This window comes from Geospiza fortis, unplaced genomic scaffold (assembly GCF_000277835.1).
Source record: "Geospiza fortis unplaced genomic scaffold, GeoFor_1.0 scaffold1212, whole genome shotgun sequence".
Taxonomy (NCBI): Eukaryota; Metazoa; Chordata; class Aves; order Passeriformes; family Thraupidae; genus Geospiza; species Geospiza fortis.
In genome coordinates, this window is record NW_005054626.1 from 20,354 (window position 1) to 40,274 (window position 19,921).

A 19,921-nucleotide genomic window follows, 5' to 3' on the forward strand; every position below is an offset into this window, starting at 1 on the left:
TAAGTGTGATGTCCTGTCATTGACCTCAGACAAAGACAATCCCAAAGGAGGCTGTCAGCAATGACACCCATTCTGAGACACTCCTCACCCGCAATCCCTGGTTTCCAGGTGTGCCACCATTCCTGGATCATTCTTTTTGACTGCTCAGGCTCTGACTCTGCTTCACCCCAGCACTCACAAGACATGGATCCGACTCCCTGCCATGTCTGAGCCCATGGGACTGGGTGCAGGTCCCTGTGGCCACAGTGACCACTCCATAGATGTTTCCTAGAGGTCTTTGACCTGACCTAAAAGTTACAGGCATTGTTCAGCTCTTCTTATCACAGGACAGCTGAAATCCACCTTCCTTTGGCTGTCAGGGAAGTCACCTCAGGCAGCCCTTGGGGACAGTGGCCCCGTTCTTCATCCACTCCCAGCAGCTGCACTGAACCAAAGCCATGCTGGATACATCTTGGTTTTCCAATTTCCTGCATGCCAACCTCACTCTGGTGTGGAAGAAGTTTTACAGCAACTTTTGTGAGCCATTGAGAAGTTTGATAAGAGGATCCATGTTTACCCCTAGGTAGGAAGAATTTCCTACCTAGGTCATTGACATAGAAACCAAGAAAGAGAGAAGGATAAATAAGAGAAACCTGCAGCTGCCTACTCCTATAAGCCCTTTGCTTGTCTCTCATGACCAGTGAGTAAAGTGTAAACTTCTGAGCTTTGTAAGAATGTAGAACAAGCATGCATGCTAGAATGAAAACAGGGTTTGAAGCCTTCTGGAAATGGAATGGGTTGCTTTGCACTGTCTCTGTCTCAGCTATGACCCTCTGGCCTCTTTTGCAGGTCAGAACGGGAGCGATGCCAGCTGGCCCAGCAGAGCAGCCCTGAGCAGCAGCAGGAGGAGCAGGAACAGCAGCAGGAGGAGGCAGCAGCCATGCCCAGGGGCACCCGCGGAGTGTCCATGGCACCGCCAGGCACCGCCGACCACGGTACCGACCCCAGCCCCAAAGCCAGCCCCAAACACTGCCTGGCCTCTCTCATCTCTGGTGCCAGCAGCAGCAAAACCACCAGAGAGGTCAAGGCACCACACCACAAACCAGTCCTAGAGAGTCATGAAATCCCAGACCTATGCAAAACCTTATAGCCCAATTTCCGCTCCTCACTCCCCACATAATTCTGTGTTTAATGAAAGACTGAACTTATCACTTAGAGCTATGATTCAAAACTGCTTTTTCCACATGAGTCATCCCACCAAAACCTTTTTTCCTGGCTTAAAAAGTATAAAGATTTCATTTCTTTGTAAATAAAAATGCAGAACTTCAGCGAAAATAATTTCCAAGGAAACAATTTGCAGTTAATATTCTGTACAGCCACGTTCCTTGGAAACATCCTGGCTGCTCCAGTGACTCTGGACAAGCCCAAACTGTTAAGCACATGTAGCCCCAACAGCTGCCATAACACTGCACGCTTTGGCTTCCCTGCAGTGATTTATTTTTTTGGGCACATCCAGTTCAAAGACCACAAAAGCACTTATCTGACAATAATTCTGAGTTACAAGGCACCTTTACTGCAGGCTGGAGAGCTGTTTGTTGTGACAAAAAATTGGATTTTAGGTGTGTGTTGAGCGGAGCTGGCAAGCAGCTGCTTGGGAATGTTAAAAATAGTGATAAGTAAATACAATTAACATTGTAGCATGTTCTTCACCTGGCTAGACTTAGAAACCAAACTTGCTTTTACAAATGTTTTTATCAAATCACACACTTTGCCAGCTCAGAGTTTCCACATAAAATTACACTACCTGTATTTCAAGAACAGCTGCTTTCTAGCAAAATGTTTTCATACAAATAAATCATGGGGTCATAGATTCTAAAACAGGGGGAAATGTTCCGTTAAGTAAAATAGGATTACTTAGGCAGAAAAACTAACTCAGAGAGATGAAGTAAAAAATCTGTGTCCTTGAACAGTAATTGTCCCCCACAACAACTGATCCTTCACACTTACCCTTACCCTAACTCAAGGAAAGAAGAGAGTTGAGGTAAACAGCTCCAAGTTACCCACAAAAGAGCACTGAAATGTTCAAGACTCTTAAAATGAGGATCTTGGCTGCAGCTGCCTGTGGTGGTTTTGTGTCACTTCTGTAAACGCCTCCCATTCAGAACCAGTACACCGCCTCAGCCCCTTCCCAGGCTGCTGGGGACCTGCCCGAGGTTTCAGGCTCTCACTTTGTTCTGGCTCAGGCTGGGGGTGTAGCTGGGTAATGGAATTAATTACCAATATTGCCGGATGGGTTGTACCCGGGCTTGTCCGGCCCTTGCTGCTTGGCCAAAGGTGGCAGCTGTGGTGGTTTCACCTCAGAGACACCTTTGGCTGGCTGGATGTGTGATGGTTTCACCTCAGAGACACCCTTGGCTGGCTGGATATTGCAGCTGGGTGCTTGAGACAAGTCCAGGCTTGCAGGAGCTCAGGTTTACCTCTGGCAGAGAGGCTTCAAGGCGAGGGGAAGGAAAGGAGTGAGGTTCTGCTGGAGGGTTTCGATCCAGAGCTTTATTCCTGGCACACAGGCCTCTGAATCCAGCAACAGCTCTAACAGAGCTCCTCCAACCACAAAAAGAAAGATAGTGTAGAAAGTAATCTTACCCCTAAAGAGTTGCAGCTGGGCCAATTATCAAAGATTGGGAACAGGCCTGACTTTTACAGCTGTAACCAGTGAGAAGAGTGGTTGCTGTTCCTTTTAACCCCAGGGAGAGGGGGAGGGAAGGGGCAGGGATCCCATCAACCAGGTAAGGGGTGGGGGAGTGTCAGGGGACAAATGACACCTGGATGGCCTAATGTCCCCCAGGGTTGAAAGGCGTCTTTTGAATTCTGCCAATCACTCGAGGCCCTTCTGGAATTCCAAAACTGACAGACAGCACTTGGCAGGTGTCAGAGTGGGGAAAGGAGAGGTGATTGGCACACCTGGGGAAATCCACAGAGAGAAACCCGAGGTATCTGAGGCAAACCGTGAGATCACAGCGGGGTTGTTGGGGTGCTGCTGAGGGCTGCCTGTCTCCCAGCAGAGGAGCAGCTCTGCCGCTCCGTGGAGGGCCAGGCCGCCTCGGACGAGGAGGAGGAGCAGTGGCCGGGGCACCGCGCTCCCCAGCTGGGCCACGTGAGGAGGATCCTGGCCAAGCTCCCTTGCTGTGGCAGTGGGTAAGTTTAATTCCTTAATTAATGCCATTTGAGCCCTTTGCAAAGATATTTCACAACCTGTGGCCACGGTCAGGAGCCTTGTGCCCATCCTGTGTGGCACGTGGGGAGCAGCCTGCTGGAGATTCCCCCCGAGCCCTGATTAGTGTCAGACACTCATTTGTGACCCGTGCTGCCAAGAATCCCACAGGAAAACTGGTTTTAACAAACACAGACCTCTGTTGTGAGGTCTCACTAACTCTTTTCTCTTAATGATGTGTGTAGATGTGATGAAAAGACATGGAGAAAGCTGCTGTCCTACCTGGAGACCAGCAGCACTGAGGGGAAGGACCCTGTGGAGCTCTTGGGGACAATCTCCCCCCTCACAGAGCAGCCAGAACCCAAGGGCCACCAAGAGAAAAAACTGGAAACAAGCATGGAAGAGGTAACAGGTGCCAAGCAGAGTGTGAAAGAGCTGTTTATGCATCTTTGGGGAGCTGCATCTGTGTGTGTTTTTGTTTTATTCTGGCCATTCTGCTCTCTGTTCCTGATGTTTCTCGTTGTGCTGTAGTTTGTCAGCTCAGACATCTCCTGCTCTCCTCCAACACCTGCATTTCTGCTCTGGTTCCTACCCAAACTGCCATTGGAGGATGAGAGGTACCCCAGGCCCTTCAAATACTGTCCTTGATGTACTGAGCTTCTCCAGCTGTGGATGAAGCACTCCCCATATCCTAAAGCATCCAACACCTCTGGGAGCAGGATAACTTTTCAATAAATCCGTCAGGCTGGCTGAGACTCCTTTTGGGGTAAATTATCCCATTTACTCTGTCTTTTTATTGTCCTTAGACTGACATATTTATGTCATAAATATAATACAGAAATCCAATATAATATGAATAAAATTAGTTCTGCAGCATGTCCAGCTCCCCTTGAGCAGAGGTTATAACCACATTATTTAAAGAGCTGTGTCCCAGCAGTCCTGTGTGATCTCACTATTTAAATTCTGCACACTTCAGCTCCTGATGGGCACAGAAGTGCCAGCAATCTTTCTGTGAAACAAAAATAGTGCATTGCCCTGGTCTGCTTTCTCCTGTGCTTGTTCAGTATTTTATACCCCATCTTTAAACAAAGCAGAAAGCTTCCAGTAGTTTTAAAAGGATTATGTGAATCAGTGAAATATTTAAAGGGAGGGTAAAATATTCAGCTTCACATGTTGCCATCCTTTGTGTTTTAACAGTGTTTCATATCATTTTCTCACTTGACTAAATTAAATGAAAGAGTACTTGTTAGGGAAAAAAAATTAAAGCCAGAATAAAATCCTGTTTCTGCCTTACACAATTTGCAGTATTCAATGGCAATTTATCCTTGCAGTATTCTTTAGAGAAACACAGAAGTTCCTTCTCTACTGCTTAGCATCAGTCCACAGGAAAAAAAAATACCTGCAGGTAGTGCCAGTTTTCTTCTCCTTTTTTCCCCATTCTGAGATGCTCATCTTCTTTTGCAGCATCATACTGCCCTCTTTTTCATCTCTGCTGATGGATATTGGTTGTGTGCAGCTTGTCTGGAAAAGCACCATTATCAACAGACTAATACAAAATTCCAGAAGAAAAATGGAATCTGTTGCTCTTGATTTAGAGGCAAGCAAGGAGGTGAAGAAGACACAGTGCCAACTCACTGTGACATGAATTAAATTGCAGTGGGATGAATCATGTTGAGCCTGTTAGGAAATTTTTTCTTAAGCCTTTTTATATTAGCCAGTAGTTATAGGGGAGGAATTTGCTGCTACAAAACAGACAAGTAATAAAAAATTCCTGTCAAAAAGGTGACTCTCCTTGTAATCAACAGAAAGCAAATAGGAAGACTGAGAAATGCTCTCTCTCAAGCACCTTGCAAATAAATATATTGGCTTGATAAATAAACCACCAACACCTTCCCTGAGGCTGACAAAAGTGCCTTACACATGGCTGTATATGCTTCTGTTTGTACCTGCTCAGCGTGGAAAATCACACAAATAACAACAAGGCTAACAAGCAAAAGCCTCAGCAGGCAAGTGAAGGGCAGCACTCTCAAATAGTGATGAATAATTGCTCCACCTGAAGCTTGTAAAACCAGAGTTTGAGAGAGTTCTGAGATTTGTCATGTCTACAAAGTTCTACTTTCCAACAGGCAAACACTTATAAATAGCTCCTCCTGAAGACAGGGTGCTGACCTGGGGGTGATAGATGGGGACAACAGGAGTTCTAAAGTCTAAAAATAAAGTGTCATGCTGCCAAGTGTAGTGTTAAAAAAATGCCAATTATTTTCTATATAAGATGGCATGCAAGCTGCCAGCTTAATTAAAAAGGCAATTAGTTTTTGAACTGCCATGCAGGGTCAAAGGAGAAGTTCATCCCAACATCTGGAGAAAAGCAAGGAGAAACAGGGGAGAGGTTGTTGCTCTTGGTGTTCCTCACCTGGTTCCCACTGCACCAGGGACAGAGACATCTTCCTGTCTCACTAAGTGTACAGATGATTGCTAGGTAGGAGCTGCAAGACAAAGAATGATTGTGTGAGGGCACACAAATTAGTTCTGCTCTATAGAGGACAACAGGAATGCAAAAGGGGAGAAGGCTGACATAGCAATGTTAGTATTTAAGTATAAAATATATAATAAATGTAATATTTAAAATTCCTGAATGAGCTGCCTGCACCCAGTGATGAAAGAGCTCCCATTGTGCACAAGAGCAATGCTCTGATTTCCTAACAACCCCTGATATCTCACTTCATGTAGCACATTAAAGAAATGGACTTCCCTTCAAGGGAATCTTCTGGAGGGAGCCCCATTTACCACAAAAGGGGGGAAACTCAGTTTTGCAATCCTTGGGCAAGAAAGGAGAAGCTTCAGTACCTTCAGTTTGCTGTGTTTTGTGCAGATGAAGGGCCCCTGGCTCGGGGAGCTGCAGCAGAAGGTGGAGGAGACAGAAGTGCTGAAGATGGAGCTGCAGATGCTGGAGACAGAGAGGGTTCGGCTGTCCCTGGTGGAAGAGAAGCTCCTGGATGTTCTGCAGCTTCTCCAACAGCTCCGAGGCTTGGTATGGTGAGAAAGCAGTCCTGGGACTGAAAACTGGGCTTTGGAGTCCCTTCCAAACTGAGAATATGTTCATCCCTTCTAGGAAGTACAAAATCCTTTACAGCAGGACAGGATTTTACAGGTGTGTGCCCTGGGAGCTGCCTGGTGGTTGCAGAAAGCTTTCAGACCCCTTTGCTTGCTTTCTAAAAGCCTAGAGGTCTCCTTGGAGCTGAATTTTCAAGCTCATTGCCCTCTAAACCAAAATTGAGGGCAAACAAGGAAAACAGAGTGAGCAATCAGGAAGATTCCAGAATATGTATTTTATCTTCTAGAACAGGACCTTTGTTTAATTGTATGCTAATGTAACTCTGAGTCAGCATTAAAGAGATGAAACTCCCAGGGGAGTTCAGCAAGAATCCCCTAAATCCCTGACGGGATGTACCCAAGACAAAAGAGACCCATCAGAACCTGTGGGTTTAGGTGTCACTTCCCCAGCACGTTCTCCTTCATGTCTGAAACATTTCATTCCCAACAGGACCTGCCACCGAACAGTGACTGCCCAAAGGCACACACACATCCTGACAGGGCTAATAAAACCTCACACAGTGCTGCTGAGGCCATGTGAAATCCTCACAGTGCTTCCCACTCTGCCCCAGTCCCCACTGGGGGCTCCAGGCAGGGAGCAGGGCCAGCTCTGCCTGGAGGCAACAGCATCTTCCTCCCAGAACTGCTCCCTTCCACTTCCACTTCTTGAAGTTTTAGCAAGAACAACCTGTCCCTGTAGCTACTCAGGGCTCTCTAAGTGCTAATTAAATTGATTGCAAGACCATCTCCCAGAAAGCACACCAGTGTCTTGACAGCAAATGAGGACAGTTTGCTTTCCCAGGCACATTATGTAATGTCCCACCAGATTTCATATGTAAAACCACCACTGAGAGAGACCATCCAAATCCTAAGTAGTTTACATCTCAGATCCAGCCCTGCCACAGGACATTTGCTCTGTTCTTCAGCTGGGTTTGAGAAGACCCTTCCTAAAATAACACCACCAGGTCCAGCTCACCTTCCCACAGACCTGGCAGAGGACTCAAAGAGCTTTTGCTCTGCTTTCCCTCCTTGCCACCTACAGCTGTTTAGGTACAAGCTCTAGAAAATTCTGCATTTCTGGCTGAATAATTGTTATTTCTCTTTCCACAGCCATATTAAGGAATTACAACCCCCTACAAACTGTCTGAGCAAGGTTTAAGATCAAATGCTTGAAAATAAAGCAAATATCAAATCTTGTGTTAATCAGGATTTAGTGGCATTTTGGTTTAGTTTCCAAATACAAATACCTGCACACAGGTTCTGTTGCATATCTGTAAGCTGGTGAAGGACACATTGGTGCCATAATTTTGTTTTGTTTTTTACAGAACATATCGAAGCGAGCCCTGGGGAAAATCCTGCTGAGCACTTTGGAGTCCTGCCATGACCCCCAGCCTGGTAAGAAAAGAAATCACATCTAAAGACCAAGAAGCATGAAAAGTGTCCTTTGGGGACAAACACTGGGTAGGAAAAGGGTATTTCAAATCCTGGGTTACAGGCTGGGGAGAAGGAGGTAGCTTGCAAGAAGAATACCTATAGAAAGCGATGCTTTCTAGTCTGTGATGCATCAAAACCACACCCAGGGTGCTTTTTTAGTCAAATTTTAATTAAAATTTCGCCTTAGGGGGTTATTTCAGTATCTTGTAAATGTTTTTAGGGTTTCATTGATACAAGAAAGTGGAGAAATGACCCAGTATGTAATGCAGCTGTTTTCAGGTTTGCTACCCCAGTGTGTTGGGTTCCTCTCTACAGCACAAGATTTACCCATCAGAACAGTTCTGTGCAGAAATTAGCTCAAACCTGCACTCCTCTAATAACAGCACTTCATGATCCTGGTGTGAAAATCAAACTTGCAAGTTCCTGTCCCTTGGCAGTGGTCTGGAGCTGCCTTTGCAGGAGCCATGCAGGGATCACAGCCCCAGGGCTTTGCTTTGATTACTTTGTTCCTATTAGCAGAGCATTTGTACTTCCCTCCAAGGAATGAACATCCTGTCCCAGGAACATGGCTTGGAGGGGCTTTAACAGGCAGGCAGCAAAGACTAGATTAGAAAAGACCAGATGTGGCTTGGGGGCTGGGTTTTGGAGAATATTATTTACAGTGATTTAGGAAGAACAACATAGGAACCCTTTGGGGTTTGCAGTTTCAAAGGCTGATATTCCTTGTGCCCAGCAATCCAGGGCACAGGCAGCCCAGAGCCAAGCTGTGCTCTTCAGCTGCAGAGGAAGCAGAGAAAAGAGGGCAAAGACAGAGTTTTGTAGGCTCCAGGACACCAATACAGGAGAAACCACAGCTGAGCCATGGGTCTGATGTTCTCCTGGGAGAACAGAAGAGGAGACTTTTTGGATCCACAGCACAGTGTCCAGAAGGTGCTGCCAATTATCCTGCAAAGGAACAGGGACTCCAAGGTGTGGGAACTGGAAAAACAGAAACTTCCACAGGCACTGAAGGGTTTGAGCTGCAGCCTTGGAAGAAGCTTGGATTGATGTAAAAATACAATATACAGATATTAAGCAGAAAAATAATAAACTTATGTTTCTATATGCCTTTAGTAAGTGAGACGCTGTACTGATGAGATGGTGAAGGGTTTGTAGTGTAGGGCTGGGGTTGTGTGGAGTGAGCTGAGAGTTCAGAATTACAACAGAAGCATTTGTGTGCATGTGAGACAGAAGCCATTGGACAAAAGTATCACAGTGCAGTGGAAGTGAGTAAAGGTGATGGGTTAGAAAAGCAAAATAAACCCTGTGGCAGCTGTCATTGGGTTAGAAAGTTCTGTATTGCCTTGGAACAAAGAACTTGTGTCTGGTCTTGAGCTATGGCCCAATGCTTGCTCCTCTAAAATCTCACAGCCCCTGAGACTGATGTTTGTCTGAGCAATAAATCATTTTTAGCCTGAAAGAAGTCCCATTCCTTCATTACTAGCAGTGACAATAATACCAAGGGATGCTGCTCAAAGCTCCTCCCTTTGTATGAGCAGCACAGCTCAGCTCCCCAAAACTCCAAGTGCTGCTCTTTGTGCATTCTGCATCACCACTGCCATGCACAGCCCATCTTCTCTGCTTCCCACTGCCTGTGCACCTGGGGAGGCTTCAGCAGCTTTCCCAGTCTTTATAATCAAACATTTTTCTTTCCCAAGTCTTTGTAATGAAACATTTTTCTCTGACAAGCCGAAGTGGGTGGTTGGGTTGGCAATGGTGATATGAAATAGTCTTTGTTCACACAAGTACATGAGACCTCAGTGGGCAGGGGATGAAGCAAGAGGAAACCAGAGAAGACAGATGAACCCAGATTTGCTCACAGGTTTTTGGACAGGAATTCATTATTTGGTCACAAAATTTAGACATTTAATGATAACCACTTGAAAGGCCACCTATGAAGAAAAGAGCCTGTTATGATTGTGAAACTGCAACTTGCCGACTTTGTTCAGATGCTCATGTTTGCAATTTGCTTTCCCAAGGCAAAGCCCAGCTGTTGGAAGTGCTGGAGACAGGAGCTGGCAGCCTGTGAACTCTTGCACAAACAGCCCTTGGAGCAGGCACAGAGCCCACGGTCCCTGTCCAACCCCCTGGTGATCTCCTGCTGAGCCCAAGCAGCCCCAGGACAGCTGGAAGGAGGAATGAGGAACATTTGTCCAACTGCAAGGAGGAATGAGGAACATTTGTCCAGCTCAGCCATGCCTGGACTGGCCAGGAGCGAGCAGTGACACAAGGGAGGAGCAGCAGTCCTGGCTGGGCACAACCCTGCCTTACCTGGGCTGCAGAGCCCAGCCCTGGGGTGCCCCCGGGGCTGGGCTGGCACCAAACTGTGCCCATCACCCTCACCACATCCACAGGGATTTACAGCCCTGGTTATGCAGGGACTGGACTGGCACCAAACTGTGCCCATCACCCTCACCACATCCACAGGGTTTTACAGCCCTGCAAAACTGGGACTGGACTGACACCAAACTGTGCCTACAACACCCACCTGACCCACAGGGATTTACAGCCCTGGTTATGCAGGGACTGGACTGGTACCAAACTGTGCCCACCACACCAACATGGATTTACAGCCCTGGCTATGCAGGGGCTGGGCACAGTTTGCAGCCTTTGTGGAAGCCCCACTCCAAAGCCAAGGCAGCCTTTGTTATCCCTGAATTTGTTATCCTTTACCTTACAGATGACAAACTGAATGATAAACACACCCAGGAGTGTGTGCCAGCAGTGCAGGTTTTAAGGGCTCTGTGTTTCTTACTCAATTATTCACCTTATTTAACTCTGAAGCTAGATTCTTTATTGCTCTGCTGAATTTTATATTTGCAATTATAGAGATGCCTTAGGAATATGCAGCAGCCTTTCCTGACAACAGTCAGATTTTACATAAGAAGCTAAATTTAAGTGCTTGAAGGAGGTCCAAAGCAATCTTGTTCCCAGGCTCTCAGGGAAAGGAAGGGCTGAAAAATTCACTTTGCTGTCATTCTGTGTTAGCAAACAACTCGTGCAGTGCAGGAGCGGGTTCTAAAGTTTAATTTCCCTCAGTGCAGCTGCAGAGACACAAAATCAGGCCCCACATGGAGGCCAATTAATGTAAAGAGCTGGGTCTAATCATGGTGCCATGGAATGTTTTAATCAGCAATAAAATAATTCCTGGGGCAAAAGTGAAAAAAAAATTCTTCCAAGGTGCTTTTGCTGTGTCATTCACCTGCCAAACAGAGGCAGAGTTCCTAAAAGAGCCAGCTGAATTTATGTTACTGAAAAGATGCACTGTGGATCTCTGAAGAATGTGATTTGCCTGAGATAATGCCAGTGATGAAATAAGATCATTCAACTGTACATGTATGAATTTTTCCCAGAAAAAAGGTTTTCATACAGGAATAAGGTCCACAATGCAAGCTGGGGAATAAGATTTCCATTCCTTTCCACACTGTGTAGCTCACACACACCTCCATTGAAAACTGTGGCACCTTTGAGCCACACTGGGAACAAAAATTTGTATTATTTTAATTTCATTTTAAAGGAGAGAACAAAAGGTGTTATGCAAACAATGAAACAAACTCTGTTCAGTGGTGTTTTACCTCTTTTCTTTTTTGTATTTTGGGGGTTTTTAGTGGTTTAGCAGAGGAAAATTTTAAGAATAGACATATATTGTTAATGTACATTTTTCTTAAAGAAACATTAGACAGGACATATATACATAGAAAAATATTCACCCTCTAAGAAAGAAAACTATCTCTTAATGCTAAATATATTACTAACAAAATACCAGAGCATAATATACTGTTAGTGAGTATATACTGAGGCACATGCCAGGATTATATCCTACAGAAACAGCCTCTAGCTGTGCCACAGGTAAAAGTGTAAATGAGCAAAAATCAGATCCCTGCTTGGCTTCATTTGCTAATGAAGTATCAGCTTTTGTTGGGTGCAGCTCTCTGACTTTCCCAGGAGCATGGCAGAGGTGTAAAGAGGGAAAATGCCAGGAAATGGTGAAATGAGCCCAATCTGTGTGTTCAGGAGCAGGATTCTAATGCAGGCACACACCTGGCTCTGGATCCTCATTTACTGCAGGGTTCTTGCAGCATTTGGGTTTGTCACCATCTGGACCCTTTCTCCTGTTCCCATGTCCCCCAAACCTGGCAGTCTATTTCTCACAAACTCAGTTTTAGTTTATTAATTTTCTATTAAACCTGCAAACTGGCCCTAAAAGGAAGCTTGTGTATTTTCTCCCCTGACCCCCACCATGAAGTTTTTGGTTTTTTTCCACAAATTATTTTAATTCATCCTCAATGTCCCTTCCCCTCCCAATGCCCGAGTTACTTCCCATTTGGCAAATTTCTCCCTGGGTAACCTCTGAGGGGTTCACACTTCTAGCACAAACAGCATTTTTCCAGGAGTTTCCTCCATGATTTTTTCATTTATAGGAGGCACTAACTATTAAATGAAAGCCCACCTGATCTGTAAAGTTGTTTAATAATTGTCCCATTTATTTTTGAAGCTGTCTCTGGAGTATTTGGCAGTGAGGACTCATCCCAGATGTTACTCTGAGTCACAGAATTTCTGCAGCGGATCAGTGGCCTTGTCCAGCCAGAGCTGCTCCGAGGGGTTCAGTGCATCTGTGCACACTTTGGGAGGAAAAAACCTGGAATTCAAACTCCTCCCTTCCATGATACTGTCCTTAATCTGTACATGGGGATGGAAGGAGCTGGGACTAGGAGGAAAGGAGCACTTTTAAAATAAAAATGGAATAAAATGGAATTGCTCAGTGTGAGAGTGACACTAAACCTTCACAGGGTGTATGTGACATGTGGCATTACCAGCCACAGGGCCTCTCTCAATTTTATAATTTCATGGAGTTTAAGACACAATCCTTTGGTATTTACACTGTCTTATTTTCTTAATAATTTTATGTATAATTCCCCAAAATACAAAAGCTATAGAGTGTGTTTCCTAGTGTGAAATTAAATTAAAATCATCCTTATGTCCTTAATTACACTTTACTTTCAAACGACTGGGATTTTCAGAGGTCTTGGGTCTCTATTCTGTTTTTCTGTCTCTTCTTTTTGCCTCAGCATGCCAAAATAGCTCAACTGCATTTTGCCTCCTCAACTTCTTTCAAATTACCTCGAGGCTGAAATCATCACACCCCAAACCTGGACTGAGGTACCCACAGAAGAGCTGAGCTTAGCAGAACAAAACCTCCTTGTTTTATGCAGCTCATTCACTTCTTCACTTAGAAGGGGAGTCTGAATTACAGCAAACTTCCCTGAAATGAGACTCACTCCTTAAATGACATTATTTCCCAAAATGTTTCTATTTTTCTGAACTGGAACCCTTTCAGACTCTGTCTGGAGAATTGCTTGCTCCTAGACTTGATCCCCCACCCATTTCCAGACTGTAGAACAAAAAAGGAGAAAGAAAAGGCTCAGTGGAATTCTAAAATTCCTAAACTGGCATTTTAGACCCAGTCACCAGCTGGACAGCAAATCCAGTTCATGGCCATTTTTACTCCTGCCAATACAATTGTAGTTTTGTCTCGTGAAACTCCCAAAACTCCATCCAATAGCAGAGTGTCAGAATCAGGAGGAAAAGGTCTCCTTAAATTCCCACCTCTGCCAAAACCTGCAGCACAGAACACACACAGCTGTTTGGGTTTAAGTTCAGTCATAAAGAAATAATAGGAAAATAGGAAATAAAGAATAGGAGATAAACCAGAATTAACTCTGCATGAGGAGAAGGCTCTGGGGAGAGCCGAGAGCCTCTTAAAGGGGGCTCAGAGGGAGGCTGGAGAGGCTTTCCATGAAGGTTTGGGCTCAGAGGCAAGGGGGTGGCCTTAAGCTGAGATGGGACCATGGGAGGAAATCCTTCACTGAGGGTGGTGGGACACTGGGACAGGTTGTCCAGAGAGGCTGTGGATTCCCAGGTGGTGGGACACTGGGACAGGTTGTCCAGAGAGGCTGTGGATTCCCCTGGAATGTTCCAGGCTGGGCTTGCAGCAGCCTGGCCTAGTGTAAGGTGCTGCTGCCATGGCAGGGCCTGGAATGAATGAGGAGAGCTGTGAGGGCCCTTAACCCACACCATCCTGGCATCCCATGAATGTCCCACAAAGTGTCCTGAACTGCTCCTGTGAGCTCTGCTCCTCCTCAGGGTGTGACTCCTCCTCATCCTCACTACTCCTGTGAGCACTGCTACTCCTCAGGGTGTAACAACTCCTCACCCTCACTGCTCCTCCTCAGGTTGTGACTGCTCCTCAGCCTCAGTGCTCCTCCTTAGCCTCGCTGCTTTTACTCAGACCTCATCTTCCCTGCTCCTCCTCAGGGTGTAACTCCACCTCATCCTCACACTGCTCCTCCTCAGGGTGTGACTCCACCTCATCCTCACTCTTCTACTCAGGGTGTGACTCCTCCTCATCCTCAGTGCTCCACCACTCCCTCACTGCTTTTACTCAGGGTATAACTCCACCTCATCCTCACACTGCTCCTCCTCAGGGTGCTACTGCTCCTCACCCTCACTCTTCCTCCTCAGGGTGTGGCTCCTCTTCATCCTCCCTGCTCCTCCTCAGGGTGTGACTCCTCGTCATCCTCACAGCTCCTCCTCATGCTGTAACTCCTCCTCATCCTCACTGCAGAGGATGGGCAGCCCAAATTCCTCCCTCCAGGCAGCTTCCCCTGGCTCACAGTGGGCAGGAGTCAAACCCCAGGGAGCTCCCTGTGCTCCCTGGGCTGCACAAACCAAATTACATTCTTAATTACTGGTTTCTGATTCTGCCTCAGAGAGCTGCGAGGTAACTTATCTCTGTCAGGGAGTTAACAAGGGCTGTGGGATGACATGGAAAAATTATCAGCATTCAAGTGCTTTCACCCACGTGCACCCTGCAAAGCAGAAAGGTCATGAGAGCTGAGGGTTTGGGTATTAGAGTTTGAGATAGTTGCTGTACTTCAAGGTTTTATTGTTTGATAGCCTTGGTTTTGCTGATTGCTTCTCATTGGTGGTTTTTTTTTTCATAATGACAGGTGGAAAAATGGTCTCTAACAAAGGCAAGGTCCAGTCTTTTGTGAGGAATTTTCTACCTCTTAAGGTTGCCAAAAACAGATCAAGAAAAAAAAGAGAGAAAATATGTGGAGGCTGATACAATTTGACTTAAAATACCATTTAGATAAAAAATATTGTTTTGAAATAAAGAACCTGCAATACCCATGGGAGGATTTTTTTGTTTCCGGGCTGACTGTGGGAGTTAAATCCATTGCACAGGCAGTGCCAGCCCAGCACACAGCAGCAGGAGCTGCTGTCCTGTCAGGCTCTGCAGCTCCAGCAGCACAGGGGACAGCAGAAGCCACAACAGGCTCTGATTGCTTCTGAGCCAACATCTGTCCTGCCCAGGGCTCAGACACACCGGGACTCATCCACCCAGGGACTGATGGGCCCCAGAAACGTCCCCAGCTCTCGGGTTCGTTGTTGCTGAAATGGCTCCCGAGGTATTAAAGAATAAAAAAAAAAATTTTAAAAAATTTATTATTAAAAAAAAAATCCCAGCCCACAATTGAAGAAAAAGTCGGGATTCCTCAGCTCTTGTTCTTAAGGTTGTTTATTTTCTCTTATCTTCTGACCTGCTGAGGCCTGTCCAGCAGGTCGGGTTGAGGCACACTGACCACCCTTGGGGCAGTGTTATTTTTTATACTAAAAACCACGTGTACTTTATTTACAATAATTCTCCAATACCTATCACCTATGTTAGACAGTCTGTCTCTCCCCTAAACCAATCGAGAAGTGTCACCATCACAGCAGAAGATGGAGGAAAAAGGAGAAGAAGAAGAACAAGAAGAACAAGAAGAAAAAGAAGAAGAAGAACAAGAAGAAGAACAAGAACAAGAACAAGAAGAAGAACAAGAAGAAGAACAAGAACAAGAACAAGAAGAAGAACAAGAAGAAGAACAAGAACAAGAACAAGAAGGACAGGACACGCCCAGATTCCTCCATCTTGCCTCTTGAACCCCCATTTTAAATCCCCACAATTCTACATTTTCACCCCGTGACAAATTCACTATAATTCTACTCAAACCCTTGTGGCTTGTAAATCCTCACACAAAGTTGGTAATTGTTTCCATGGGCTAAAATCAAAGGCACAGGTGTTTCTGACTCCGTGCCAAGGTCTCTGAGCCCCTGCCAGGGTCTTGAGTCCTCCAGGGCAGCCAGAGGGATGTCCTGGGTTCCCACACAGAAAAAAAGAAGAGAAAGAAAAGGCTCAGAGGAATTCTAAAATTCCCAAACTGGCATTTTAGATCAGCTGGACAGCAAATCCAATTCATGGCCATTTTTACTCCTGCCAATACAACTGTAGTTTTCTCTCATGAAACTCCCAAAACTCCAATAGCAGAGTGTCAGAATCAGGAGGAAAAGGTCTCCTTAAATTCCCACCCCTGCCAAAACCTGCAGCACAGAACACAGACAGCTGTTTGGGTTTAAGTTCAATCATAAAGAAATAATGGGAAAATAGGAAATAAAGAATAGGAGATAAACCAGAATTAACTCTGCATGAGGAGAAAGCTAATTGTGTGGAGAACTTCAGCAGCTCTGGAGAGCAGCTACCAAGTGCAGCTGGAGCTGCCTTCACACCTCTGAGTGGGGCCACAGAGAAATAAAACTGACAGAACCTCTAATTCAAGGCACCAACTTAGATTTAGGGAGCTATTGAACTGAACAGCAATGTATTGAGGGGAGAGAGAAAAGGGACAGGAAGGATTTCAAATCCTGAAATACAAAAATATTTCAGGACATAAGAGGTCAATAACTACAAGGGTGGCTCTTCTGTGCTCAGAAAACACCAAAGAATAACTGATGCAGGGAGAAGAAATCTAATTTTCACAGCAACTGTTAGTAGACACTAACCTTTAGTATGAAATCAGGATGTCCAGATCTGCAAAGGAAGTGTCTTAACAAGATACTCTCTTGTGGAAGAAAGGAAGAAAGATAAATTTTTCATATTGCATCTGGAAATTTTCATTCTGTGGTGATAATTTGAACCACAATGAGTTGGTCTCAAGAGCTAAAGTCTGAATTTACACTGCAGGTCTTGTAGTTTGTGTGCAGGGCACAGTCCTCCATCCCAGCAGCCACAAGTGTCATTTTTTATTGCTGTCCTTTGTTTTCTTTTTTGCAACTCTACAGTCTGTTGTGTGCTTTTCCCCCAACCAGGAAGAAACAGTGCACCCAGCAACCCCCATTTCATCAAAGGAAATTGTTGCAAGTCATTTAAGGAGACCTTTTCCTCCTGATTCTGACACTCTGCTATTGGAGCTTTGGGAGTTTCATGAGACAAAACTACAGTTGTATTGGCAGGAGTGAAAATGGCCATGAATTGGATTTGCTGTCCAGCTGGTGACTGGGTCTAAAATGCCAGTTTAGGAATTTTAGAATTCCTCTGAGCCTTTTTTTTCTCTTCTTTTGTTCTACATCTGGAAATGGGTGGGGGATCAAGTCTAGGAGCAGGCAATTCTCCAAACAGAGTCTGAAAGGGTTCCAGTTCAGAAGAATATAAACATTTTAGGAAATAATGTCATTTAAGGAGTGAGTCTCATTCGGCAGCCTGCACCATTATTTCATGGACTGCACAAGTGATTCCCAATCTCCTGAGAGCTGAGCATGGCCAGGATCACAAACCATTGAAAAGGACAGGAGAGAGGGGAACAGCAGGGCTGAGACTCTAAAATAAATCATACTTGGCAATTCAGAGTCTACAGGGAAGGAGATTCTACTGACAAGAACTGTAAGGGGAAAAACTCTCAGGAATAAGTAGGAGAAATCTGGGTCCCTGCATCACCAGAAACTCCACCTTTGACAAAACATTTCTTTCAGTTCACTTAAACTCTTCCACTTCCATTGAATCCCATTGTGTGATGGAAAAAAACCCAAATGTCATGAGAATCTAACCTGGTTTATAATGCAGGGGCCTCTAAAACCTTGGTTTCCTTTATTCCTTTGCTCATGCAAGAAAACAGCAACTCCAAGCTTGCCAATCTGCTCCTATTTTTTAAGCAAAAGGGAACCTAAAACTAAAAAGTAGGAAGGCTTTTCAAGTCCTACAGGACATCTGACATTGCCTTATTATCAGAAACAGACTTAATGACAAAAATCAGTATATAGGTCCAGAAGTACTGGGACTAAAAGTGGAAAGAACTAATTCCAGCAATGTGGATGAAATCTCTGGAAATTCCTCATTGCAGATTCACTTCGTTCCTGCACAGATGAATAAACACCAGGAACAGTTTTAAAGCTGCATCTGCTGTTGAGTGATAACGTTTTGGAAACCTGGTCCTCACTCCTTCTGAAAATAAACAGCAGAAGATCTCTGAAGGACAGTGGAATTGTAGTTCAGGCTATGGCTGACTCATAAATTGTCACACAAGCAAAGAGCAAATATAAATCACATTTTTCTTTCTTTCTTCCCCATCATTCCCTGTCCAGCCACTGCCAAATAAAAATTTCCACACAACTTACAGCAGGTTTGGACACAGAAATGCTGATTGGTCATTTCATGACCCACTATGACCATGTTACAGTGCAAGAGTGCCAAATAAACCCCAAAAAAAGACTTGGAAGTATTTTACACAATTATGAGAAGAGAAATGACCTTGGTGCAGAGGGATTAATCCCTGCCCGCCTCAGAGCAGTGAGGTTGTGAGTGCACAGTGTGTACATGGGCCAGGGGCTTTGGGGGGCACCCCAAACCAGGGCCAGCAGAAAGCCAGGACACCCTAAAAGTTGCCTCAGCTTGTGTGAAGAAAGATATGATTTGTTTGCAATTTTAAAAAAATCTGGCTTAAATAATAAGGAGGGAAAATTTTATTTCTGTTCAGAAAGTCTAAAGAAAAAAAAAAAGAAACAAATCAAGAAGAGGAAAAAAACCAAAGTTGCCAGACAATAGAGGAGAAGATGATGTCACCATTCCAACAGAGCTGACACCAACAGGAATCCAGGCTGGCAGGGGAGTGTGCCCTTCCCAAAGTGTGAAATGAGACCTGCACATGGAACCATTGCTAAGCACATCATGATGGAAACTGGGAGTCTGGGAAAGGTGGGAAATCGGTGAAATCAGTGCAGTCTGGGGTGAGGAATGATCCCAGCAGAGTGACCTTAAACAGGAGATGGGTGGGGAGAGCCGGGGGGCACAGGGGGCACCAGGGACACGGTGGGAGCAGGACAGCACAGCCACACTGTCCCTTGCACCTGGCACCCCCAAAATGCAGCCTGGCCGTGGTTCTGAGGCATAAAGGTAAGAGTTATTTACCTGTGTTAGGGGGTAGCTATTTAGCCACTAACACAGGTAAATATTTTTGCTATTTTTGTGGGGGTTTTTGGTTTTGTTTTGTGTTGTTGTTGTTGTTGTTGTTGTTGTTTTGTGGGGTTTGTTTGTTTTTTGTTTGTTTGGGTTTTTTTTCTATTTTTGCTATTTAAGTTATTTGTGTTGATTTGAGAGGAGAAATGGAGACCATGGAAAGCAGCAGCAGCAGCACAGAGAAGAACTCCACTGCTGGGTATGTCAGAGCCTGGGCTGTGGCTCTGCTCCCAGACAGTGCCAAGGACCTGGCAGGGCAGGTCCTGGGGGCACAGGAGAGCAGAGATGCATCAATCCCCCCTCACAGCTGGAGCAGGGACAAACTTGGCAAGCAGAACAGGAATTTTCCTGCAGTGAAACCCTTTGGCCAGAAAAAAGTGCAATTCATCAAAGTGAAGTTTGTTTTGTTGCTGTAAATTGCTCCAGGAGCTCTGCAGCCCACGCAGCCCCCCAGGGGCTCACCCAGGAGGGAACATTTGATGGAATTAAAGCCAGTGCTGCCACATCCTGGGTGAAACCCTCACCTGTGGGGCCACCCCAGCTCTGCATCCACCAGCTTAAAGCTGCTTTTGAATAAAGAATAAGTGATCTATATCAGATCAAACATCTCAAATCTGAAATAATCAGATGGTTAAAATGATCTTCCTACTGTTTCAGATATTTTAGATACTTCTACCTGTCACTCCTCACTGCCAGTCTGGTTTAGATTTCCTCTTACCTATGGTTTCAGGGTTAAAGCACAGTAAACATCCTTTAAAGTAGCTATCCATAAAGAAAGGCAATTTATTTAGACAGGTTTTTCCTTCTTATCAAGAACTCCATACCTACAAAATTAT

At 45.1% G+C, this 19,921-nt stretch overlaps 1 protein-coding gene across 1 annotated transcript; it reads left to right on the plus strand.

Moving 5' to 3' along the window:
* Window positions 1-828: 828 nt before the first annotated feature.
* Window positions 829-12,511, plus strand: LOC102035481 (EF-hand and coiled-coil domain-containing protein 1; the record flags this gene model as incomplete). Its single annotated transcript, XM_031064774.1, is given in 7 exon segments — window positions 829-974; window positions 3,039-3,174; window positions 3,436-3,595; window positions 6,063-6,221; window positions 7,609-7,678; window positions 9,736-9,763; window positions 9,765-12,511. Coding segments are annotated over 7 exon segments (796 nt in total), but the record flags the coding sequence as incomplete, so codon positions are not given.
* Window positions 12,512-19,921: the final 7,410 nt, after the last annotated feature.